The 24,953-nt window shown below is 46.8% G+C and overlaps 9 protein-coding genes across 9 annotated transcripts; 6 read left to right on the forward strand and 3 right to left on the reverse strand.

The window, feature by feature from the left end:
• Positions 1-806: 806 nt before the first annotated feature.
• Positions 807-2,654, forward strand: METBIDRAFT_229487 (uncharacterized protein; the record flags this gene model as incomplete). The annotated part of the gene is made up of 1 exon (XM_018855227.1): positions 807-2,654. A coding segment is annotated over one exon (1,728 nt), but the record flags the coding sequence as incomplete, so codon positions are not given.
• Positions 2,655-3,515: 861 nt separating this feature from the next.
• METBIDRAFT_78022 (uncharacterized protein) lies at positions 3,516-4,826 on the reverse strand (the record flags this gene model as incomplete). Its single annotated transcript, XM_018858802.1, has 1 exon — positions 3,516-4,826. One exon carries the CDS (start codon positions 4,824-4,826, stop codon positions 3,516-3,518), a length of 1,311 nt encoding a protein of 436 aa, XP_018711396.1.
• A 283-nt stretch (positions 4,827-5,109) lies between these two features.
• On the reverse strand, positions 5,110-6,996 carry METBIDRAFT_41492 (Zn(II)2Cys6 transcription factor domain-containing protein; the record flags this gene model as incomplete). The annotated part of the gene is made up of 2 exons (XM_018857410.1): positions 5,110-6,298; positions 6,707-6,996. 2 exons carry the CDS (start codon positions 6,994-6,996, stop codon positions 5,110-5,112), a joined length of 1,479 nt encoding a protein of 492 aa, XP_018711397.1.
• A 576-nt stretch (positions 6,997-7,572) lies between these two features.
• On the forward strand, positions 7,573-9,960 carry VPS70 (putative zinc metalloprotease; the record flags this gene model as incomplete). Its single annotated transcript, XM_018857508.1, has 1 exon — positions 7,573-9,960. The coding sequence occupies one exon, from the start codon at positions 7,573-7,575 to the stop codon at positions 9,958-9,960; it is 2,388 nt and encodes a 795-aa protein (XP_018711398.1).
• A 379-nt stretch (positions 9,961-10,339) lies between these two features.
• METBIDRAFT_11497 (uncharacterized protein) lies at positions 10,340-10,888 on the forward strand (the record flags this gene model as incomplete). Its single annotated transcript, XM_018854006.1, has 1 exon — positions 10,340-10,888. The coding sequence occupies one exon, from the start codon at positions 10,340-10,342 to the stop codon at positions 10,886-10,888; it is 549 nt and encodes a 182-aa protein (XP_018711399.1).
• A 2,364-nt stretch (positions 10,889-13,252) lies between these two features.
• On the forward strand, positions 13,253-14,032 carry METBIDRAFT_41865 (uncharacterized protein; the record flags this gene model as incomplete). The annotated part of the gene is made up of 1 exon (XM_018857460.1): positions 13,253-14,032. One exon carries the CDS (start codon positions 13,253-13,255, stop codon positions 14,030-14,032), a length of 780 nt encoding a protein of 259 aa, XP_018711400.1.
• METBIDRAFT_166152 (uncharacterized protein) lies at positions 13,962-16,845 on the reverse strand. Its single transcript, XM_018854661.1, has one exon. It carries the CDS (start codon positions 16,711-16,713, stop codon positions 14,248-14,250), a length of 2,466 nt encoding a protein of 821 aa, XP_018711401.1. The 5' UTR covers positions 16,714-16,845; the 3' UTR covers positions 13,962-14,247.
• A 1,816-nt stretch (positions 16,846-18,661) lies between these two features.
• Positions 18,662-19,411, forward strand: METBIDRAFT_42045 (uncharacterized protein; the record flags this gene model as incomplete). The annotated part of the gene is made up of 1 exon (XM_018857487.1): positions 18,662-19,411. A coding segment is annotated over one exon (750 nt), but the record flags the coding sequence as incomplete, so codon positions are not given.
• Positions 19,412-20,775: 1,364 nt separating this feature from the next.
• APN1 (DNA-(apurinic or apyrimidinic site) lyase) lies at positions 20,776-21,789 on the forward strand (the record flags this gene model as incomplete). Its single annotated transcript, XM_018858803.1, has 1 exon — positions 20,776-21,789. The coding sequence occupies one exon, from the start codon at positions 20,776-20,778 to the stop codon at positions 21,787-21,789; it is 1,014 nt and encodes a 337-aa protein (XP_018711403.1).
• Positions 21,790-24,953: the final 3,164 nt, after the last annotated feature.

Raw genomic sequence — 24,953 nt, forward strand, 5'->3', positions numbered from 1 at the left:
ATATAGTTGATTTATTTTCTAATGTAAAAGCTTTTTATTATCCTTTAAGACTAGATTTTAAGAAAAAATTACTGTTCTCGTTTAATTGGCTCATTTATACATCAAGTGTCTCGAATCCTCCATGAAGGTCCAAGTTCCATGTCTTGAGCCAACGAGGATAGCATTATGGCATCGGGTGATTTTTAGATTTTATCTTAGTTTTCTCTGTACTCAATGATCTCGTCCAGTCAATGGATTTCAAAATTTCTTAATTATTTGCGGTCGTGGTTTGGTGATCTGAGTTCGACCAAAGTCATTTGATGAACCCACTAAGGAGCATATGATTTTGGTCTACCATCTCTATCCAAAGTGAAGTACACGCAGCTCCAGAACAGACAAAAGCCCGGCCAAAAATGGAAGTTGCTTACAAAACATTAATTCTCCAGAATGGGGACCGCTGTCTTGACGCCAGACGTATCCCCTCAATACAAAAGACATTCCACCCCGCATCAGCATCAAACAACTGCTTGAAAAAGGGGTACGGAAACCACTTACGCCAGGTCAAGCGAACACCGCCGAAACGGCCAATCGAGGATTTCCTGACTTCAAACAGCGCAACGCGGTCTAGGTCTATCGGGCGAGCGGTGTTCCCTCTCTCCCGTCTACATCAGCAGAATTCCCAAAGGAAGGATTTTATTGCACGATAGTGGGCCACCGATTATTGCGGCCAAAAAAAAAGTATCGAAAAGAGAAATTCAAGCAACGGGCGGGGCCCGTTGACATCCCGGCAGGACACACGCATAGGGCTCCACAGCATTCTCAGACGCTTAGAGCATCAACGCAAGGAGCCCGGCAAAACCAGCCGCGCCGACAGCCTTCTTGGTGGCACCGTTGAACGAAGAGATGGAAGGCGCCACGGGGCTCCTGGTGTTGGTGGGCGAAATCGTGCTGGTGGCCATGGACGACGGCATGTACGAGCCCGTCTCCATGCTCAGACAGTCGACCGTGTACGTGATGACCGTCTGGGTGGTGTACGTGACCGTCTTGGGCTCGCAGGGCACGGTGGCACACGAGGTCTCCGTCACAGTCACGGTGCCGGTGCTGGTGGTCGTGTACACGGACTTGGTCATGGTTCCGTTGCTCCACTTGTTGTAGCCAAAGCTCACATATGCACCCGCAGAGGCCGCGGCATGTGCCTCGTAATGGACGGGCTGCTTGTAGATCTCAATTGGCTCGGCGTCCGCGGGGACAGAGCCATCGGTCGAGATCTTGACGTCGCCCGACGCAGACGCGTAGGCCGTCAAGCCCACGACTTTGCCGTCAGAGTCAAAGTGAAACACAAAGCTGGAAGAAGCCTGGGCATGGGCACTGGCAGCACCGTTGGCGGGGGCCCCGCCTTCCTGGTGGATGCTGGCGGCAGCGTCGGCATTGGCCGCGGCCTCCAAGGACACGGTCCCGTCCTTCTGGTCAAAGTGGGCAGGCTCGCCGCCCTTTTTGACCACGAGTCTCAGGGAGCCGTCGGCGCCAGTGACAACCTCAAGGGAGCCCTTGACTTCGGCGTTGGCAGACGCCTTGACAACAAGAGCAACCTTGTCGTCCTGTGGGGGGTGGTCTGGGGCAGCGGACATGGAGCTCATGGCGTGTGTGACCGAGGACCCTGGGTGGAGGCTGGCCATGGACTCCATGTGCGAGGACGTCATGGGAACAGGGTGGCCGTGGGTCTCGCTGATACAGTCGGACATGGAGTCGTAGACATCGTCATGCATGTCACCGTGCTCCATGTCACCGTGCTCCATTTCACCGTGCATGGGAACGCCACTGGCTTCAGGGCTGTCCCACATCTCGGCCATGACACTGGCAACGGACACGAGGGAAAAAGCGAGAGTAGTGAGTTTCATTGCGAGTTGATTGGTTTCTTGTTGAGGGAGGAAAAAAAAAAGAGACTGCCGGACTCCGCGGACTGGGGCGCCTTAAATGCAAATCGGGGCCCCTGCTGGCTACACGGCACACGGCCAGTTTTGCTCCTATTTGGGGCTGGACTTACCCCGCTGCCACGGGATGCATGGGTCCTATTGTTCCGCCGGTCAAAACGCCCGCGTCTAGGTTCCATAATTTGCACCCAGTGCGCGGCTGCTCAGCCCAGCCACGGCGGCCTGCATGCAGGCGCGCATGGGCAGAGGCCCCAGACGGGTTCGGGAATGTCGGCCGGGGCTCGTGTGGTTTGTTGTTCTTCGGCCCAAAGCAAAACACGCCTTGCGGATGCTGGCGGATCGCCTGTTTGTTTACACCTGCGGAAAACCGTGTCGTGTGGCCGGCGCTTTTTGCTAGCGCATAAACTGATCTTCTGCACTAGACCAAGACTTGGGTCCAAGCGCGCTCACCGGTTGCAAGCCTCTGGTGAAGAAGCCTGTCGGAAAAATCCCCAGCGCCCGGCCCAAACACTAGATCTTCTTATGAAACACCACATCACCAGGAGTCGTGCCAGAAACCCGCTCTCAGCCCACTCGCAGAGCAAGCATATTGTGGGCCTGGCCAGAAAGCCAAAAATGGCCTAGCCGATTCTGCATGGCCCGTGCCCGGCTTCTTCGGTCCACCGGGTTGCTCTTGCCAGGTGAATCCTGTTGCGCCCCACTGGCGGCTATGTGCAATCAGCGCTCTTTGCAAAATCCCAAATTTGTTTATTGCGCGATGTTTGCTCATGGCCACAATCTATAGGGTTTGGCGCGGATATGCTCCATTGTTCGAACGTAAACAAGCCGAGGGAAACGAAATGAAAAAAACTCCAAAGAGGAAAGATGTGCTCTCCTGGTTTTTTCTTTCGTGGTGGCCAAGCAAACATCGGCGAGACCAGCCATTCGTTCTATTGTTGCACCTCATGTGCAGAATCGGCGCCTATTGTTCTTATTGCTCTTCTTGCCCGAGACGCGCTTTGGGATATTTATAGACTTTGGCCAAACCTCTTTGGGCTGCTTTCTACACGGTTCTTGAAAACGCTTTTTGCGCCTGCTAAAGCTTATTCGTCCTTGAGGCGTCGAAGGAAGTCTTGGTTCATGAGGGCATGAGTGGGATTGGTACTTTGCAGTCACACCGAGCAACTTCCGCATTTCCATTGGAATATGGTGGAGGAAAACCATGTCATTTTCCAGTCAACAAATTTAATAGAGGAGCATTCTTGCTCAGCCGCATCTCCTTTATCGTATTGGCCTGTTGAGAAAAAAAAATATGTGTTCGTCTCCCGACGCGCGAGTACCAGAAATCATGCTGGATACTCGTGTTTGGAAAAGCAAACAAAAATACTTTTGTTTACTTTCTATCTACCTTCTAGAATGCACGCCTGAAAACAGTTATGTCCGTTGAATAATAATCAGCCAAAAGCCACCAAACATGCTCATCACATAGTCGCAATCTCGATTCAAAAAAATTAAGAGAAATCATCATATTATTGCAATGCGGAACAATAGAATATTCTACTTACGTCTCGAATACCCTCGATTGGGAAATTGAGCAAACATACCTCTTGGTATATTTCCAAGAGCTTATTTGCTTCTTAGCGCGTCGTACTTCAAAACTGCTCCCAAGAGAACTCGAAAACCTTCGTCCACTTGTTCCGGGGTGCTGTACTCCTCGAAATTATGGGACACTCCGTCCTGGGATGGAATAAAAATCATTGCAGTAGGAATGCGAATAGCCGTAAGGCCTGAGTCGTGGCCTGCTCCACTCACTATAGGAATGGACTGGTTTTCCCCAAATAGCTCGTTTGAGGACTCTGTGATACATTTCATGCAAGTCTCGTCAAAATGAATCGCACGCTGATTCACAAGCTCTTTCAAGCTGAAGCTCAATCTCATGCCGCAGCTGCTCGCAATTTTCTGGAGGCTTTCGCTGAGCTCCCGGTACATGACATCTAGCGTTTCGTCAAGCTGGTGTCTAATATCAATGACAAAGCGCACCTTCTGCGGGATCACATTAACCACTGCGGGCTCAATCTCCAAGATTCCACAACTAAACAAGCCACCGTATTTCTTGGCAATTTCATTTCCCCTGACCACTACTTGAGAGGATGCAAGTAAGGCATCTGATCGTGAGCGAAGAGGCGTGGTGCCAGTATGTTGCGCCTTGCCGTTCATAGTAATCTCGATCCATCTGAGAGCCTGGATCCCCTGCACGCGGCCTATCTTTTTGTTTTGCTCCTCAAGAATAGGACCTTGCTCGATGTGGAGCTCAAAATGTGCTTCCAACGGATTGGCCTCGTAGGAGCATGGAATATCACCCAAATACCCTATGCGCTCTAGCTCTTCGCGTACCGAAACTGGGACTTTGTCTGTCACAGACTCCATTTTGTAGACTTCTTCGAGATCTGCCGCACCTGCCCAAACTGAAGAGGACATCATGCTCATGGGAAATCTGGCACCCTCTTCGTTCATCCAGTCTACCACGCAAATGGGGTAATTAGGAACAAACCCATTTTCTTTCATGGTTCTCAAGACTTCCAAGCCACTGAGTACACCCAAAATCCCATCGTATCTTCCTCCAGTGGGCTGAGTATCCAAGTGCGAGCCAATGCCTATTGGCTTGCCCTCGTTTTTTCCTGGAAAAACACCAAATATATTTCCCAAATTATCAATTTTGACTGTGCATCCAAGGCTCTTCAACTCGGCCACAAACCAGTCTCTAACCCCCTTGTCTTCATCAGATAATGCCAAGCGGCAAACTCCAGTCTCAGTATCTCTAGAGCCCCACTTCCCTTTTGGGCCAAAGCAGCCAGAAGTTTCATGGATCGTGTCGATCAAACGGTTTTTCTTGATTGCGAAAGCTGAAGCACTGGTAATCAGTGTTGACAGAGGCATGATGCTGTTTTGATTGCTTAGAAATGAATAAGAGAGTGAGGGGGATAGTCGGTAAAACCATGATGCCCTGGAAGTACCCTGGCTTTATATGAAGCGTATCGGCGTCCCCAGACTTGGCCTTCGGGTTACCCGATTAGGAAACGCGACTCGCTTTCCCCTCTTGACACCTCTGATAAGACACGAGTCGCGCTATCCCCACTGTCAGCCGGTCCCGCCTATTGATCATGTCGAAAATCAGAAGCACAAAATCGCGACTGTCTCAATCTGTAAAATGTATGTAGATCTAGTTGCAGACTTGATCCAACACGGTGGTATCAAACATGAACTCAAACGGCTCTTCGCCCTCGTAAAGCTCCCACAAGCCGTCCAAGTAATTTAAGATTTGGACGATGATTTTCGACTTCGACCTCACCAAAAGATCCCCGAGGCATTTTTTAAAAAACGCTTGGTCATCGGGATCCAAACTGGTGCTTGCTGCTATCATAAGGGACCATATCGGTAGAATGGTGTTGCTATTGTGCGGCTGGTCTATATCGGCCCGAATGGCCTTGACGAGGTGCTGTAAATCCCGTGCTCTTACAGAGTCAAAATCAGTGATTTTCAGAAGAAGAATGAGCGAGGTGTTGAGAACGACCTTGGCGATGGACATTGTGGCTTTGACGTTCAGGTGACAGTATTCCTCAGCCTCATTTTCAAACGATAGGAGAAGCGCCTCGGCGAGCTGCATAATTTCCATGTGTAAGAATCTTCCGTCTTCATCGAGCGGGAGCTTAAGCCGACACAGCCAGGCGCATTTGGCTGCTATCTGGAACGCAAGCATTGACCGGTACTTGTATCGATCGATGCTGTCGTAGAATATATGAACGAGTTTGGTGCGAGCCGCATGGAAAAACACGAAAGGGGACGGTACGAGTTCAGGTAGTTGTTTATGATCGCAGAAGAATATTGTGATCGAGTAGTTGAACAAGAAGTTCTCCAACATGATTTTCTCGAGCATCAGGAATGGTTTCTGCGAGGAAATGTTGTTTCTGTCGCTTGAAAGACGGAGAGATATGATCTTGTGTGCTGCTCCAAAGTGAGCGGCACATCTTGTGGCATTGGAGTCGGCAAACATGTCACGGAGGCACAAGATCTGGAGTACCTGGACAGCCACAAAAAACCACACCTCGCCCCCCTGGATCTTTCCAAGCTTCAACTCGGCAAGGTAGAAATTGATGGCTTTCGTATACCGCTCCTGTGCCATATGACGGTGTTGCTCATTGTTGAAGGCAATGATCGATGCCCCACATGCTATGAACACCTCCTGAAGTAGCGGAGATTCCTTTGCGGCAGCTAGCACTAATTCCAGACACTGTCTCTTGTCTTGAAAATTGACCTGCGCTAGCGTGGGAAGGAAACTGTGGATGAATACGGAAAGGAAATGCGTATCCATTTGGGACCGCGGCTCTTGGAACACATGTTCGGACGACAGGCTGCTGGTGCTGGAGCTATCATTATTCATGGATCGAAGTTTTAGCTCCTGTTCACCCGGCGTATCATGAGCATGTCCTGTGGAATCTGCATGCTGTGTGTCCTTGAAATTAGGCATATAACTGGATGCCAGCGCAAAGGCAATACCCAACGTCTCAAAAAACACGGATCCGGGCGAAAATCCTCGTGCCTGTTCTGCGGGTTGTAGGTCCTGTGTTTCCTCTGGGGGAACGCCTCCCGCTAATTCAAATACAGAGGATAGATCGTGGGACCTTGGTGCCGCAAATTCGGGCAGAGATACATGGTCGATTTCCCGGCTACTGCTTAATTCCTGGTTGATTACAAAAGCCATTGATCTCGGATTTAGCGGCGGGCCGCCTTGCAAATACTCAGGTGTTGGGGAAGAAAACGGCTCTTTTTCTCGTGTTGCTAAGCCAGACTGCGGGCGCATCAGGTCTTTGTCTGCATGGGCCTGCTTTTTCTCAGGCCATGCACATTTCAAGTGGCTTTTAAGGCAGTTTCTACACTGCGATTTTGTCTCGTCACATTTGATCTTCTTTTTCTTGCAATTCAAACAGCCTAGAAGCGAGCGCCTGTATGCCCTCCGGGGTTTTTTCTGCTCCAAGTCACGGGCGTTTAGCTGAAACACCGCCTGGTACTCTCGGTACAAATCGACTCCCGTCTTGGAAGGCCCGGACATGGTCAGTGAGTGCTATAGAATTCTGGACTCTGTCTTATCTCAGATCGGCCTGCGGGCGTGCACGTGACCGCAGTCGAGTCCAACAAGCCTGATTAGAACCGCGCCGCTTTGCAAAGCAATGAGTCTGCTGTTGGGTAGCACGGGGCTCCTGTTGCAAAATTAAGGATTCCTCAATTAACTGGTACTCCATGACCAATCTTTTTCTCCTTCTTCTTTTTCCCGTTAATGTGGACCATGTTCCGGAATTGATACCTTCTACGCTCGGCGGCATTTATTTAGACACGGTGCTTGAACATTCAAGCCACGTGAGCCCACTTGATAAACGCCCTTTTTATAATCAGCTAGAGTCGCCGCTCATAATTTGATATTTGAATCGATCGAGGCTTTCGTGCTGAAAAGGTCTGCCCCGCTCATATGCCTGGAAAGCCATGTCCATGACATGGATATGCCTGTATAATGGCCCAAGATACGCGGGCACCCGTACACCGCGCGGTGGCTTATCTGCCCTTGGTTTCGAGCCGCACTCTCCATGACTCCCTTCACGATCACATTGATTCTCATATAATTCAGTTGAATATGGGTGATTTGGTCGCCGAAAAAAATGATCGGTACGATTCTTCCCAAATCAGTAATTTTTTTGGTGTGGGAAAGTTCGCCAGGGGCTTGCTCTTGGCAATCGCTCTAGTCACGGTGACCTTCAAATGTACATTGCTCAGATCTCGCGAAATCGAAAACCCAGTGGACATTATCTTGGACGCTTTGCAAACCAATTGCGCCGCGGAATGGTCTCGTAAGTACACTTCTGAACCACATTTACCGGGCACCAATTTCGGGCTTGCTCAGTGGACGAAAGACAAGTTCGACGAGTACGGCTGGAAAACCGAAATTGATACCTACGACGTCTATGTTAGCTACCCCGAGGGCCACGACTTGAATCTTCTTGAAAATGGCGAATTAATTTATAAAGCTCCGTTGAGGGAGGACGCAATTCCCGAAGATTCCACCAGCGCGGGAAACGACACTGTACCCACATTCTTGGCATATGGGGCCAACGGCAATGTCACTGCCGAATACGTCTATGCTAACTATGGCACCAGGGACGATTTCGCCATGTTGAAGAAACTAAATGTAGACATCACAGGCAAGATTGTTGTCGCACGCTACGGAAGCATCTTTCGTGGATTGAAGGTTAAGTTTGCCCAGGAGAACGGCGCCATCGGACTCTTGCTTTACAGCGATCCTGGGGACGACCATGGTATTACTCCAGCAAATGGCTATAAGCAGTATCCACATGGGCCAGCCAGACAAGAATCCTCTGTCCAAAGAGGTAATGTTCAATTTGCCGGTGGAGTAGGTGCCACGCCTGGGGACCCCACTACTCCTGGCTATGCCTCCAAGGGCCTTGTTGAGAGAAAGGACCCACATACAAGCATTGGGAGGATCCCAGTGCTACCCATTTCTTATCGTGAAGTAAAACCGATCTTGGAGAAGTTGAATGGAAACGGGAAAAAAGCACCCGAGGCCTGGGTTGGGGAGCTCGAGGGTTTTGAGTACAACATTGGCCCCAGCCCTAACGTGACTTTGAACCTATATTCCAATCAGATCTATAATATCACCCCCTTGTGGAACGTATACGCAGAAATTGAGGGGGAGAACAAGGACGACGTCATTATCATTGGCAACCATCGCGATGCTTGGATCAAAGGCGGTGCTGGCGATCCCAACTCGGGATCCGCCGCCTTGATTGAAATCGCAAGAGCCCTTGGCTCGTTGAAGCGAGCGGGGTATAAGTTCCAAAGAACCATCATCTTACAAAGTTATGATGGCGAAGAGTACGGGCTTTTGGGCTCGACTGAGTTCGGCGAATATGCTGCCAGAAGATTGCAGAAGAACGTCATTGCTTATTTAAACATGGACTCTGCTGCCATCGGCCGGCATTTGAGGTTGAAAGCCTCACCTGTTTTGAATCGAGTGTTGAGAAAAGTTGCAAAATGGTTGCCATATCCGGGAGAGACAGCCGACTCTCTCTACGACCATTTTTTGGGAGAGCGGGGAGACAGAATTCTTAATTTGGGATCCGGCTCTGACTATACTGTTTTCTTGGAGCATTTGGGTATCCCTTCTGCTGACATCAGCTTCGTCCAAGGAAAGGGTGATGCTATTTACCATTACCACTCCAACTACGACTCTTATGACTGGATGGAGAAGTATGGTGACAAAGGTTTTGTTTATCATAACGTGGCTGCCAAGTACTTGTCGCTTATAGCGTTGGATCTCACCAAACACAAAGTCATTGACTTCTCGATATGCGACTATGCGAAGGACCTAGTGACTTACTACACTCAGCTTGAACAAGAAATACCCAAGGAGTGGTACCATAAGCCAGTGACCAACAGAGCCACGAGGGAATATCTCAGTGGCGAAGAGCAAAACGAAAAGTTCATTTCGGATATCAGTGAGAAAGTGTTTTTCACAAAGGAAAGATACGTGTTCCCCGAGTTGATGACTCCGGTGCAGTGCTCACATAGTAAACGAGTGAATATGCTCCGCCCCGAAAGCCACGGGAATCTTACTTTTGGAGACGTTTTCTGGCACGCCAAGAAAAAACTAGAAGAATTTGTGGAAGTCGCAAGCAACTTTGACGAAACTAGCGAGGCCCTTCAGGCCCAATACAACAAAAGGCACGCTATGGCATGGTGGCTGCGCATCAAGCTCCATTTCCAGGTCTTGCACCAGAACATGCTCCTCAAATACTTCGAAAGGAACTTCTTGTACACAGGCGGACTACACGAGAGAAGCTGGTTTAAACACATTGTGTTTGCGTCAGGAAGGTTTACTGGATATGCCGGTCAGACGTGGCCAGGAATCAGAGAGGCTATCGAAGATGATGATATAGACAGGGCAGTCAAGTGGGTAGGACTTGCAGCCAAAGCAGTGAAGCGCGTGGCCGTTCAGATGAGGTAACACCAATATATGGCTTTTAAACGAGCACGGATCACAGCATTCTAGTGTGTTTCACAAGAATATTTTGCGAGCATGCTTCGGCTTGAATACTTACTCTTGGACTGCACCAACTGGGACCCTGCGCTAGAACTGGCCCGTTTTACAGGTATGCAAGGACAAGAGACTCTAATGTTTTGACTGCATATTACGCCTCATGACGTCATGACACCAACCGCTCGAAGGAAAACCGCGCGAACAGGAGTCTAAAAATTTGAACGTGGATCAACACAATACCCGACCGGCGTTTCATTCAGGCACGCCTCTTTCCTACAAATCATCTTCAATCGTCTGACAGATTACACACTCTTTCTCCCTTTCCCGTCTCTCAAATATCACACAAATGTCGTTAGTTCCATTAGCTGCTGCTCCAGTATTTCTCCAATTGGGACTTGCCTTGGCGGTTAACGGTGGTTTGGGTTCCGGCGGCGATCTGGACGATACAACTACAAAAGCCACAACAACGGCAAACGCAAACACAAACACAAACACAAACACAAACACAAACACAAACACAAACACAAACACAAACACGCAAACTGGAACGACTACGGCAACAACCGGCGCCACAACTAACACCATAAATGGTGTCACAACAGGAGACACAACTAGCACCTCTTTTGCTACCGCAGGCACCGAAACACAAATTTCTTACAACCAGTGGGGGTTCACAGGGTCACAATCGATTTGGCTATATACTACATCGACGCTGCTGGGCTCCGCGTCGGCAAATCTGATATCGAATTCCGCATCGCAATCGTCTTCGGCATCGCAGTCTTCTTCCTCATCCAGTGCCAACAAATCAGCACCATTCACCGCCAGGAAGGGGTGGAAATCAACTGCCGCGATTGGTGCCGTCTTTGCAGTGACAGTAGGGCTTCATTGTATTTGAGTAGAAAGAAAAGTGGGGTTTTCGGGCCGTAATTTCCATTAAGCGGGGTTAAAGAAAAAGATAAGTCTGAAGGCTCTAACCTTACACTCAAAAAGCACTGCAACTCGCCTGGTGCTGCTTGTGATGCAAAGCCATGGTGAGTGAATTGCTACTCCACGCATTAGTTCATAGAATTATCAGATGTATTTGATTGTTGTGCCGGGAAATCAGAATAAACAGCAGTAGAAAGCAGGGGAAATTAGCAGAAGTGTACACAAAATTTTTGTGTCCACCTATTCCCAGAAATACTCGAGTCTGCTTCTATCGGTGCCGACCTGTGGACAGATTTCTGTGGAATCTAGCTTGCCGAATGCTACTGGTGCTTTCAGTTTCGACCGACAAATTCGGGAGTATAATGTTTTTTGTCTTGTCAATCTATCTGTCGCTTAGGATTAAACTTACTAAAAGGTAACCGACTTATTGTATAGATTCTCGATCATTGAGTAATCCCGAATTATGTTTACATTCTATAAAAATTGAAACCCTGTTCTCAAATCATTAAATATGCAATTTTGTTACAAAAAAATACTTTATATGACTCAATTCAATTCATGCTCTGCTAAATATCTTTCAAAGCCAGGAATCAAGGGAGTATTGACTAAAGACAAAAAACTAGTCAAGATCCAATTGACCTGACCATGTTCAGCCCATTTCACACTGCTCACGACTATGGGATCGCTCTCAGACCATTGACATTGTGCAGGTTGAGCCGAGGAAAGGCCACCCGAAGCACCTTTCAAAACCCCAAAACCACAGGGAATATATGAGGATACTGCTACATTTAAGCTTCTGATTAATGCCTCTGACAAAAAGCATATTTAGGATGATTCTCGCAGATATATGTTCGGTGCTATGTCTTCTGATCGGCCCCGTGAGCACCAAAGAGAGAAAGCCGAATGACGCCTGCATATACATATTTCTTGGTCTTGTTTGCAGAGAGTGTGGATTTTTATACCATGTCTTTTCAGCACTCCGTAGTAGGATATTAGTGCCCAACAAGTCATTTTCAGTATATCTGTCATTGTTTCTGACTAACCTCTCTAAATGATGTAGTGTAAGTAGTGAAATTTCTTGTAGTGTATTGATACATGGGAATTGACTCTTCTGTTGAGCATGTCGTTGCGAAAAAATCATATACATCCGAGCTCTTTCATCAGAGGGATCAAAATTTGGCGTTTTGAAGAAATGCGGATATTTTAAGATATCAAAACATATTCTTTAGAGCTCACACAACGAGCAGCGGGTCTATCCAGTTTAGTAAATTCAAATAATAAATCTGGGATGAATTTTGCCACGGGCCAATCATTCAAATCCGTGCACTGAAGATTGGATTATAGACGTGTGGAGAGTAAATTAAATATTGAGCTGTATTTTCAGGCGATTGCGAGATTAAGTTCTTTACATAAGACTAGTCTGATTCAATTTAATGATGTATTCCTTTTTAGGGCAGAGGATGAACGAAAAATTCCAGTCCAGTCTAAAACTAACCGTTTTCGGATCATGGAAGCTCGGCGAGACTCAGTAACTAGAGTTTAACAACCTGTACTAAGCTGCACACATGGTGATGATGGATACATAAAAATCTTTTACTGAAAGAAAGCTCGAAGTCTCCACAGCACACAATATTTTCCCTTATATGCCCTTAAAAAGAGGGTGTATTTGACTTTCACAGTTTATGCGTGTACGTATAAATGAGCGAGCATAATTGATTTTCCAACCCGTTACTTTCGATCCCCCTTGGAACAATCACTCGTGACTTTTGCTTGTCCCACATTCGCAGGCACTCAGACGGGCACTTTAGACTTTTGTGTCTTCAGACAACGATGCTAATTCACAGCTATTGCAACTAAGATATACAAATATCAATAATTAGTCTGAGGAATTTACTATTCCAAAAAAGCGTTTGTGAAGTACTATAATAAGAGCTACTCATATGGCCAGCAGGTAAACAAAACATGTCATGATGTGACTTGTGAAAATTTTCGGCCTTCAGGGCAACAAAACGGTATGAAATCGTAATGTTATACAACTAATGAAAACCCAATACGCATACAGCTTAGACCCAGAACAACTACTCCCCACCACATACTATATGCACACCGTTATATTCGAGTTGGAAAAGCGTGTCAGGATGAGCAGTGAGCCATTATTTTTGTCACCAAATTTAAACTCCTATAGAGTAGTGTAACTCCCCAGGTCAACAATATGGTTTTCTGGAGGTATGAAGACATTTATGTCCTGGACGAAAGTGACGCCTGTAGTTCGTCAAGCGAGGAACAATACAATTTTGACCCCCAACCCTTTCAAGATCGCATCACCGAACACATGAACGATCTTCGCAGTAGAGGAGACAGACGTTTGAATACTAAAAGCAAATTGAGTCAGATACAGAAACAAATGGATCGGGTCTTCACACGGTCTTCTGCTTTGTTCTGTGTGGATGTCGAGGCTTGGGAGCATGATACAAAGCAAATAACTGAGATCGGGATTTCCATATACGACCCATCTTTTCAAGAATTGGCTCTTGTTCCAAATATTAAAACATATCACATAAGAATCGCGGAAGGTATAAACTTCAAGAATGGCGATTATGTTCCCGATCATTCAGCCAATTTTTCAGGAGGCGACTCATATGTTTTCTCGCGATTGCAAGCTCGCTCATTGTTACAGGCACTCATTAACTTTTACTTTGGTCCCAATTATCCTTTTTTCTGTTCTCTTGTGGGGCATGATCTCAAGGGAGACATAAAATGGCTAGAAAATCTTGGGGTCTCAATCTCTAGAAATGTGCGCAAGTTGGACACACAGACTTTGTTCTCTTACACTCACGGTCGTGATAGGGCAAGTTTGAAGAACGCCCTCAGAACTCTCAACCAGCCGTATGCTTTTTTGCACAATGCAGGAAATGATGCTTATTACACAATTTTGCTAGCTTTGAAATTGTGTGATCCTGGAGTGCGCCGCTTGACTGGCATCGAGTACTTTCAGCCCGGAGAATACCCCGGGGAACCCGTTAAGTACCGAAAATACCCAACAAATGAGAGCAAATTGACCGCGATGCCAGTACTAAAACTCTTTGATGAAATTATTGGTATGGAGCTATGAAATGAAGGGGGATTCCAAACTCATATTGCTGCAGTTGAAATTGATTACTTTGCAGTAGTGTTCAGTGCGAACTGTGTTCGACTTCATATCGTTGTATGGTAGACTTTATTCTTTTTCACCTCTAACTTACTTGTTTTGAAATACGCGCTATCAGCTCAACAAATGCCACTGCTTGTGATTGTAAACATTTTAAGTAAGCACAAGTATGTAGGAACTCATGCAAAAAGTGCCCCATTCATCTGATCAAGTAAGGTTCTTTCCATATTCTCCCGGAGCCGATTGAGCCTTAAAAGAAGACCAGCACACAAACTCTTGACTCTGTCATCAATAAGAGATTCCCACCATTGCAGTAGTACGCTCTCAATAATATGGAGGTTTCCATCGAAAGAAGTGATCAAGAAAGTTGGATCCAATATTTCACAGATCAAAGTTACTCCTGTAACAATGCTTTCTATTACTTGCAATTGGTCAGTGCCGACCTTTTGAAGCACTGGTGTCACCAAAGTCAAATATTCCCCTGCCATGTCCTTGAGATCAATCGCTGTAGGATAGGCACAGTGCAATATCAAAGATAGAGTCCTCACATAATGTGCTATAAGAACAGGTGTATAATGACCGATGTTGATGCCTCCACTCTCATACCAAACAGCGACGAGGGGGAAGAAGAAGAGCCTGCCGACGATATCACGAAAATTAGGAAGTTGATCCTTTGATACCTCGAGTGTCTTGGGCTCTTTACGTAACTTGGCAGATACCCTGAGCACTCTCCCCCCGCTGAGTTCATCACGAGCTTCTTCAGACGACTCTCTCATCAAGGCGTTTTGAATGGAGTTTTCGATCCGAGAATAACCATAGTCCATAGCTGTATACTGATCATGAAGCTTTTTGGGGAGCGTTTTCGAGGGAAACGGGGTTGGCTTAAAGCTGTTATCTACAATCTCGTCCTTGTACCCACGAAGAGCACGTGCACCAAAAGACATTGCTGAAAGCAAGCTTAGTCTTTGCTGTAGAGAATAGTCACCGGTCAAGAGCAACTTGCACAAGTGGAGCGACACATCGGGGTAGCTCACAACAACTGCTATCATTGCGTTCAAGCGCGAAGTCTCGAAATTGTTGTCGTCATATTGATTTGACAAGCCGACCAATTGCGCAAGAAGATCGTTAGCATAAAAGGAGACTTCGCTGCCAAATGCCAGCTTTTGCCTGAGTAAGGTTGGCGTGATCTCAAGCGCGATCTTTTGTTTTTCGTAGGCGCTTTGATCTTTTGAGTCCACACTTAGGTACGACAAGAGATCACGCACGTAGATCGGCACTGGGACTTTTTCCCGACTGGCCAATGTCGGGTCGTCCTCCTCATCGCTCATGTTGAGGTCAGCAGCGAATGATTTTTTGGGAGTTTCCTGCAATGTGAGTGGCTTGAGATCAATCCCAGCCTCCGAATTCAAGTCTCCGGTCTCCACAATATATGGCGACTCGAGCACCTCCCACGAGCCTGTGACAGAAAGTGAAAAGTCGGCGCTTTTGAGGAAGTCCGCCGGGAAGTCCGGCTGCTGCATGTCACGCATATTGTTCATATCGAAAATGGGCTGCGCTTGCGCCATGCTGCTTAGCTTATCAGCAAAGAGTACACCCAAAAACTTCACCTGCGACGAGAGCGAGGAAAGCCGGTTCGTGATAGCAGATACAAATGCTGGCAGCTTGAGCAAGTCTTGTAGCTCACCCGGAGGCAATTGCGCACAGAGACATAGAAGAAGATGCGTGCGGTAGCCTTGTTTCACAATAGGTTCGTTGACCAATCCCGCAGCGGCGCCCCAGGTAGCTAGGAATTTGGGCACGAGGCTCGGGGCGCTATCCACCAGTAGTGCCACCATAGAATTCAAGGGGTAGCTATATCGCGAGACCACTTTTTCCAAGAGTAGTTCATCCCACACAGAATTGTCTATGATCTCTCTACTGAGCACCGAAACCGCCACAACCGCCTCGCTACTGGCCCCCGAGCCCAAGTAGCGCGAGAACGCAAAGTCGAGAAATTTGACAAGCACCTGTTTGCGCTCAAAGCGCTTCATAGTACCCACAGTCTGGCGCAAAAAGTCCGCATGTGCCCTGGAAAACAATACGTCGAAAAACGCGGCGCTGTTTCCGAAAGAGAGAAGCGCTACACTGAAAGAGGCCGCGTCTTCTAGCAGGAGCAATTCTGTGGCCAAGAAGCCCGTATAAGCGTCCATGTTTTGGAGCATCGGAGGCACGTGCATGTCGCTGTAATTGAGGGCTGCCTCTCGCACGATGGCATACGTTTTTCCTTTGAATAGAAGCTTTTCTATTTCTCGGCGTGCCGCCAGACTTGCTGAAAACACAAGCTCTCCAACAAGACCCGGAGCGAGAGCTTTATGAAGAAGCTGCATATGGGCATCTAGCGCCTTACATACATCTCGGGGTAGGTCCGTTTTCTGCCGAGAGAACATCCCGATCCGTGCCGTGAGATTGCCCAACCCAACGACTGTACGAAACACACGTGAAACTGCGTCTTGACAGGGCCCTGGAAGTGAGAGGTACGTTTGAGGCACGGTATATTTGAGAAGTGTAGAAACAAGGCGGAGAAGATCGACATCCCTGGATAAGTCCACAGACCTTATGCACTCTTGGATTTGCGCCGGCAGCGGCGACCCTTTCAAAATGTCCATTTGATGCGGTGCTCAAAAAAAGGATGTAAAATCAGGCGACCACCTTTAGTATGTAGTTGGATGTAGAGAAGATGTATGCTGTTTGGGGTAGGTGGGGAACGGTGGATGTGCGCGACGTTGAAAACTGGAGCCCTGGCAGAATAGGGTTTTTACTTGGATATGATATTTATTAACTAATAGTGAATTACAACTCAGCAGTATTTGAAACTCCTGATGGCTTGCAATGTAGAAGGGCTTTTATCATGGGTCGAAAATGGCTTGCCTTGACTACTTTCTATGGATGACATGCTGGCACCCTGTATATTTGCGACATGATGAAATTGATTACGAGTGGGGGCAAAATAACTCAAAAGAATTGTGAATTGCATTTTCTGATATAGGTGTTCTTCAGAAACTAGGTGCCAGCCAAATCTGCAATGTCTGAATTTCATAGCGTTTAGTTAGTCAGAAACAGACTGGGTGTTCGCTCGAGAGAGCCTCGATGATCTTCTGGTAATTCTACGAATGAAGTTGAGTACAAATCCTCAAACTGATGGAAAGTGCATGAATTAAAGTGCTTGTTTAATTGTCAACTCTGGAATAGAACTTGTTGCAGCGTAAATTCATGGCAAGATCAAAGAGGTGAATTCCAAGAAAAGCTATTCCATGGCGAGATAAACCTCCCTAAAACGAGTGAACAACCTTTCAGCTAGACCTATATAACCCAAGGTACCGAAAACCACCTAATCAGCCAACTGTCATCGATATGTGGTTTTTAGGGAAACCTTGCATAAAGAGGCGCTCTCTCCCAGCCACGGGCTTAATTTTGGAACTGAGTCAAAGATAGTTGACGGCTCTCAAGGTTCTGGCTGGACCTTTAAGATTGAGCTAGGTTCTTTCTTGCTGTATGGAAAGATTGTTTGCGTATGCATACGAAAAGTTGACCTGATGGTTTTAAAAACACACAAGTAACTGTCCATCCATGAAAATAAGTCGCTACCGAGCCAGAGAAGTCCTATCTAAAAGACTCTGATATATGGGTGCATCATAGGGGACGTGAGTCTTTTTGGTTCCCCGGCCGTATATTTTAAACGTGCATCCAGCTCCCAACTGTTTTTTTATTTTATATAGAAGGATGTTTCATAAACACGCTGAAAGTCCCAACAATAAGTGCATTTTGAGCTTGAAAAAAGTATGACCCAAATAATGTAAGAGGAGCTTCGAAAATGGTTATATGATATAAAAATTGGATGAAAGTACATCTTGGCTCAGAGTATTTTAATGAGGTTTCGGAACATATCATTGCCATTATTTTATTGGACTCAAACGGCTGTGTATAGAGCACTGGCCTCGACTGTGTTCATGATTAAAGCATGCGCCCCATATCATATAGAGTAGTATGTGACTCTTTATGCTGATTCGAGTCCCATATTTGAACAGCAAATGTAAATGCAAGCTGTGAAAAGTTGAGCAATTATGCGAGTTAATAAGTAGCGATCACGCCATGATAAGAGAATTTGCCAGACACTCCCCGTGGGCATGCCGACTGGAGCCAATATCCAAAAACGATGATTGATGAGAAGATAACAAATGGTATTTTCCCCCCTATTCTTTCACCTGTGGTGGCCTCCCTGTCTTGCGCCCTCCGAGGTCTTACGCATCAGACCGAAGAGACCAAATATGGGTGCGAAAAGAATGAAGAAACGCAGATCTTCCCACCGTTCCGACCTCCAACAAAAAGTAGCCACCAATAACAGGCTTCGCTAAACTGCCCAAGAGCCACCCGAAGAACAAAGCGGATCCCGGATTCGGCACATTGTTAGCCTGGCGATAACCAAAAGATCAACCACCCATCGTAGTCATCGCGCATCTGCGCGTCATACCTGGCAAGAACAACGGAACATCGTCTGGCACATCCTCAAATCGGCGCAAAGTTGGCAACAAACGCGATATCTTTTTCAAATAAAAGATGCTTCGCATTCAGGTAAGGGCAAACTCCACTGCAAGCATAGTCCAGGCACAGCTTGCCGCAAGACTCGAGACGTATTTTGAGCGAACGACCTTCAAGTTCCTCAAGCCGCAACATGTGGATGAGCTCCGCAAAGCCATGGAGCTCGTATATTTGAGGAAACGGCCCTTGGTGTCCATCGATGTCGAGGCGTACGAGCGCAAACAGAAACTCATTACAGAACTAGGTGTTGCCATCTATGACCCGGAAAACCAGTGGCTTCTGATGCAGCCGCATGTCAGAACCTTGCACATCATCAGCGACGAGAACAGGCGTTTTTTAAACTCGCAGTTCGTGCCCAATCATAAGTACTACTTCAACGGTAGCACGTCCTACCAGATGAAAATGAAACTGCTGCTGAAGTTCCTCAAAGAAACATTCAGGTACTTTTTCGAGGACCGTGGTGCCGTGATGGTAGGGCACCACCTCAGTGGCGACATCAAGTGGGTGAAGAGCCACGGCGTGAAAATGGCTGACGACGTGTCGCACATCGATACCCAGAAATTGTTCCACCTTTCCAGACGACGGGGCGCCACGCTTAGAGGCATCTTACACACTGTCGACATTCCGCATGCCAAGCTCCACAACGCGGCCAACGACGCCTATTACACGTTGCTTGCCGCCATGAGATACTGCGATCCCGAGTGCCGTCAGCACTACAATCTCGATACGTTTGTGGACCAGCCGAAGCCAACCGACGAGGAGAAGAAGGAGGCCAGACGGCCACCCCAGTTTCAGGAGAAGGCGCATGTGCTGAAATCATACCCGCCATCCATGAACGAAGCTTACCCAAGGAAGAGGCGCAATGTAGCTGTGGATGATGTCATGATTAAGACAGAGGATGATGTGATAGAGGCGGGTGTCATAGACATAGAGGAGGATGGGGTAAGGAAACATGTCGCGAAGACAGCGGACGATGTGGTTACAGAAGTCGCCGTGGAGGTAGAAGAAATTGTTGTGAAGCAGGATGCTGGAAAGGCAGAAGCGAGCATTGTGAAGGAGGACGCTGGAAAGACGGAAGACAATGTTGCACAGAAGCATGTCGTACAGAAAGGCGAAGATATCGGCAAAGAGGATGATTCTACGAAGGCGGATGTCATGGAACCCGCCAATGGCGTTGTGGAGGAGGATGTCGCTATGTCAGAAAACGGCGTGGCGAAAGACGATTCCAGTCCAGCAAAGGAAACTGAGGCAAAACCAAAGGACGCCGTGCCTAAACCACATGGTACAGCAGAAGCATAAAATGGCTTCGGCCATGATCGGCGAGATTTTTCTTGCGAATGTCGGGCCTGAAGCCCGATTGAGAAAGCCAAGGGCGTTGCTCGATATACATCCCATGCTTTGTTCGGTCAACACCAGGATATGCCGTCGTCTCGTCGAATCCGGGATCCGCGTATCTGAAAACCCGCCGGTATCAGGAGTATAGCTCGGCCATGGCTTTGGCATATACTTCAGAACTTTCATATAGGAAGCGGAAGTCCCGACGCCTCAAAAGCGAAAGAAATTGCTCGGGGCTCGCTTTCATAATGGTGGCCTAGATGTATATATGGTCACCATGAGCCAACACATGACCAGTAACAACCCACCCCTTGTTTACCCTTTATTCTGGTTTAAAGCAGGTCAAGCAAAGAGGCCGTATAGAAAATGTCAATTGGAAGGAAAAAAAAAACAGGTCTCATGCATGTTGGTGCCTGGTGGCCATATCTAATTAATTCAATGCACTGGTCCAAATTGGAGCGCGGCTTTCTGCATCGCCCAGAGATGGCCATGAACCTAATCAATAGCCATATTACCACGCTTCATCACCTGTGCAATTTGTCCCACATCGTCAATCTCGGCATAAGTTGGAAGTGCATTTTCCAAATACAAAGAAACCCTCTGTTCTCAAAACCAGCGTGTCTCACAACAGCATAAAAAATGGCCCCAGCGTACGTATCTCAGCCCCAGACGCATCGGCTCCATCTTCAACTAACAATCCCAGAAGAAAAGCCGTCGCAAAAACAGTAAAATCTGCATCGCCAGTATTCAAGTACCCCAAAGTGGAGTCTCCTTTTAAATTTGGCGCCCACGTGGCCATGGCGGGAGGCGTCAGTAAGGCCGTGTCCAACGCCATGGACATAGGCGCAAATAGTTTTGCGCTCTTCTTGAAATCTCCCCGTAAATGGGTCTCGCCCGATATCAAGGATGAGGAGGCAGCAGAGTTCAAACGGCTCTGTGAAAAGTATGGCTACAATCCACGCACAGATGTGCTTCCGCACGGCTCGTACTTCATCAACTTGGCAAACCCAGACCACGAAAAAGAAGAGAAAGCATACGGCGGGTTCTTGGATGATTTGAAGCGGTGTGAAAAGCTCAACATTGGGCTTTACAACTTCCACCCGGGGTCCAGCTTGGACGGCGATTTCAAGGATGCATTGGCAAAGTTGGCCAAGAACATCAACCGGGCCATGAAGGAGACGTCTTTTGTGAAGATTGTCATCGAAAACATGGCGGGCCACGGGAACTTGATTGGCTCCAATTTGAAGGACCTAAAAGACGTCATCGAGATGGTCGAGGACAAGTCCAGAATCGGTGTTTGTATCGACACGTGCCATACGTTTGCGGCTGGATACGACATCACGGACCAGGAAAAGTACGACCTTTTCTGGAAGCAGTATGAAGAAATCGTGGGCTGGGAGTACCTCAGTGCCATCCACTTGAACGATTCCAAGGCCCCCCTTGGTGCAAATCGAGACCTTCACCAGAAGTTGGGATACGGGTTTTTGGGTCTTGACGTGTTTCGTATGGTGGCCAACGATGAGCGGCTTCAAAACATTCCGATCATTCTCGAGACGCCCGTTGAAAAAGACGACTCTGTGTACGGCGAGGAAATCAAACTTTTGGAGTGGCTACAGGACAAGAAGCCCAACGACGAAGAGTTTTTGGAAAAGGCGAAGGCACTCCTGGCAAAGGGAGCCAAGGAAAGGAGTGAACATCTCAAGAAGTTTGAAGAGAAAAACGCCAAGGAGGCTGTGAAGAAGGAGAAAGCAGAAAGGAAGAGACAAGGTGCAGACATACTGTCTCTCCTCACAAAAAAGGCCAAAAAGTGAGGGCGGCCCTACCGAAACGTTAAACGGGAGACAGTGAGTGGATTTTGCGACAGGGAAATCTACGCAAGTGTAGAAGTCGATCCGGACCATAGGTCTGGACACACTTGGAAGAATCATCTTGCCTGTTTGATTAATTATTCCGTTAAGCTGGCAATCCAAAGTATCATTTGCACATGTTATCATGATCGAAACATACGAGTATATATTGGTAGTCTATTTTGTAGACTTGTTATTGGGGTCATGCATCTTTCAGACTCCAGAAGATCACCTTTCAAAGGTGTGTCGGCTCACAATATTCTTCAAACCAAAATAATCCGAAACACATAATACCATCATTGGGTATACGTTGGATTACACTCGCAATTGGTGCAATTAAAATCGCACTATTGATCGCATTGAAATGTATATTCACTTACTTGTTATAAGTACGATGCTCTGTAAATTGTTCTCCAAAAAACTTCAGAACATTTCACACATAAAATACACCCAGGAGTTGGAACTTGCAACTCCGACTCCGGAAAGTACAAAGTTATAGAGTAGGTTCTTTACATTGTTCACCCCCAATGAATTCTAGCCTGGCTATCTGTTCTCTTTATCGCTATCCGCCTGTAAATTACCTTACAGTACAAGCTGCAGTCGCGGATGTCAAATTTCTGGTAAATGATAAGCCAATATGCTTCTTTGTGTGACCACACCTCTAAATCTTTCCTAAAAGTGAGCTTCTTTCAAACGACCATGTATGGAATGCAGAGCTCATACCAATAAATATCAAGATACTAGTACAATATATATGAACGGAAACCTTTCCAATGCAAATCACTTACCAGAAACAAGTATTTTACTCAAACATATAGATCGCATTTCAATCATGAAGATTCGAGTGAGTGCGCACAACTTATATAGATGGACCCATAACCAAGGCTTGAGCCGTTAAAGCTGAGGTATTTTTGAGTGGCCAATTTGGCAAAGTGTAATCAAGATGTTTCACATAAGCATGATTCAAACAAGGGTTAACATGTACCAAAAATAGTAAAAAGATTGCAGCACCACAATTTCGCATATGGTCTCCCACTACACTACTCAGTGTGGCCCTATGCAGCTTAACTAACGTTGATCGGACGGGAAACAGTGCTTCCTGCATGGTATGGCCGCAACCGTAGGAAAATGGAGCCTGGTAATACATCCAAAAACAAATCAAAAAACTTATTATTTTGGAAAGGTTTCAAAGTTTTAGTTGGGATCTGAAAATTACTTGTTGCCGTACACATCCATTGGACACTTAGTTTCCGTTTCAAGGTCTACACCAGAAGGCACGGCGAGTCACAGGAAGTGGGATTCTCAAGTCCGCTTCAACCATCTGAGTTGAAGCGACTACTACAGGATACCTATCCTAGGAGTTGATGACGTAATATCCGATAAGTAAACAGATACGGGCCACGAGGGCCGTCCAGGCCGCGACTAACGGAAGAGGACGGGCCGGGCTAAGACACTTGCTACCTAACTGGGAGTTGTTCAAAGTTTTTCTTTATATATTATTCATATAATTTTGCTCCTTTGATCAGATGAATCCACCAAAAAATAGCCCCAGCTGACAACTCTTTGGAGAGCTTGACGAAACTACATTGGTTCGTCATGACGATTTTGGGAGATGCTACCTCCTTTAAGTACAATTTAAGAAACCTCAATTGGTTGTTCGCAGGATTTTCTTGCTTTGGGACCAGGAGGCAAAGACAAATGTACGTCTTGCCGCCTTTTCAAATGAACTATGATCACGGGCCCTTAGGAGAACATATCCTATGAGACGATATCGTTTAGTTTATTTTATTCAAGTGGTTGACATTGGTTTTGGGCAGAAGTCTTTTTCACATCCTCTTTGGGAGATTTCGTGAATTGGTGCTCGCACCTTCTCACCTGAGCCAATGTTGCGATCTAGTATAGGCTTCTTCTTTGTAGTTTTTCGTTAGCGGTGGGGTTTTACATCTTTCCAGTGACACCCTATAATATGATGTTTCTTCAAGAATAAAAAAAAAAAAATAATTAATAAAAAAAAAGACGTGGCGAGTCGCAGAATGTAAGCTCCTTTAGTTCTCTCCAACCATCTGAGTTAAGCGAGTACTACACAAGACTTGTACTAGGAGTCAACGACGTAATATCTAATACGCAAAAAGGGGACTGCCCAGATCGTGATTGACAGAAGGGGCGGGGCGAGGTTCGACACTAGATACGTATCTGGAAGCTGTTTAAAGGCTATATATACTTTTTTTTGTTCTTTTCATCAGATGAACCAACCACAAAAAAAATGGACGGAGCCCCCTGATTTTCTGATTTGACCCTGCGAGAAATCCCACGTTTATTTTTTTCATAGTCTTATTTCCTGGTGGTTTGTGTAAATTCTGCTGCTGCACACTTATCAAGGATGTCCTGTTATAATATGTTCATGGTGTTGGCTTTTCAGCACAAATCAAACACGTTGTTCTGACAGAATGCAAGTCACTCAAGAAATGAAAAACTCGAGTGGGGGTCTACCATGAGTTCTAAAAAGGCCCTCAAGCTCGGTGACATGGATTTATAACACACTTGGTGTCGTGAAATATACATCACCTGGACTTCATACTGAGATTTCATTTAATGTTCAGGGTTCTAAGATGAGTGGGAGCCCGGGAGTCACGTGAGCCTCCCAAGGAAAAAAATTTTGAGAGTTTGCAAATCAACCATACCATGCTGCCCAACCTTGTTTGGATGCTTATGGGCAGCTACAGTATCAACCTTTGAGGTCTCTAAGCACCAAATGGCCTCATATTTCGCAGCCGCACTGGAGTGGAGGAGAGCAAGTAAATTACAAGCAGAAAGAAGAGTTACAACAAGAGAGACGCAGTAAGAGAGACACAAAAACCATTTACATCTAGAAAACACAATGGGGCTATACATGATTGGTCCCTCGCCCAAAACACAAGAAAATGACATTTCTCGCATCCCAGGCCCGTGTTCCCCTCCGACCGGCCGGATGCACGTGCCCGTGTCACGTGCCATACCAATATACAAGCAGTGGCGTGACTAGTAGATTTCTAGAACACCTTGAGCAACGCGGTCGTAAGCTGTGCCAGGCATTCACAGGAATTCACCAGACAAGGACGGGCAGCCACACTCACGTGACCCGCCCTGTG

This window comes from Metschnikowia bicuspidata (assembly GCF_001664035.1).
Source record: "Metschnikowia bicuspidata var. bicuspidata NRRL YB-4993 chromosome Unknown METBIscaffold_3, whole genome shotgun sequence".
NCBI classification, from domain to species: domain Eukaryota; kingdom Fungi; phylum Ascomycota; class Pichiomycetes; order Serinales; family Metschnikowiaceae; genus Metschnikowia; species Metschnikowia bicuspidata.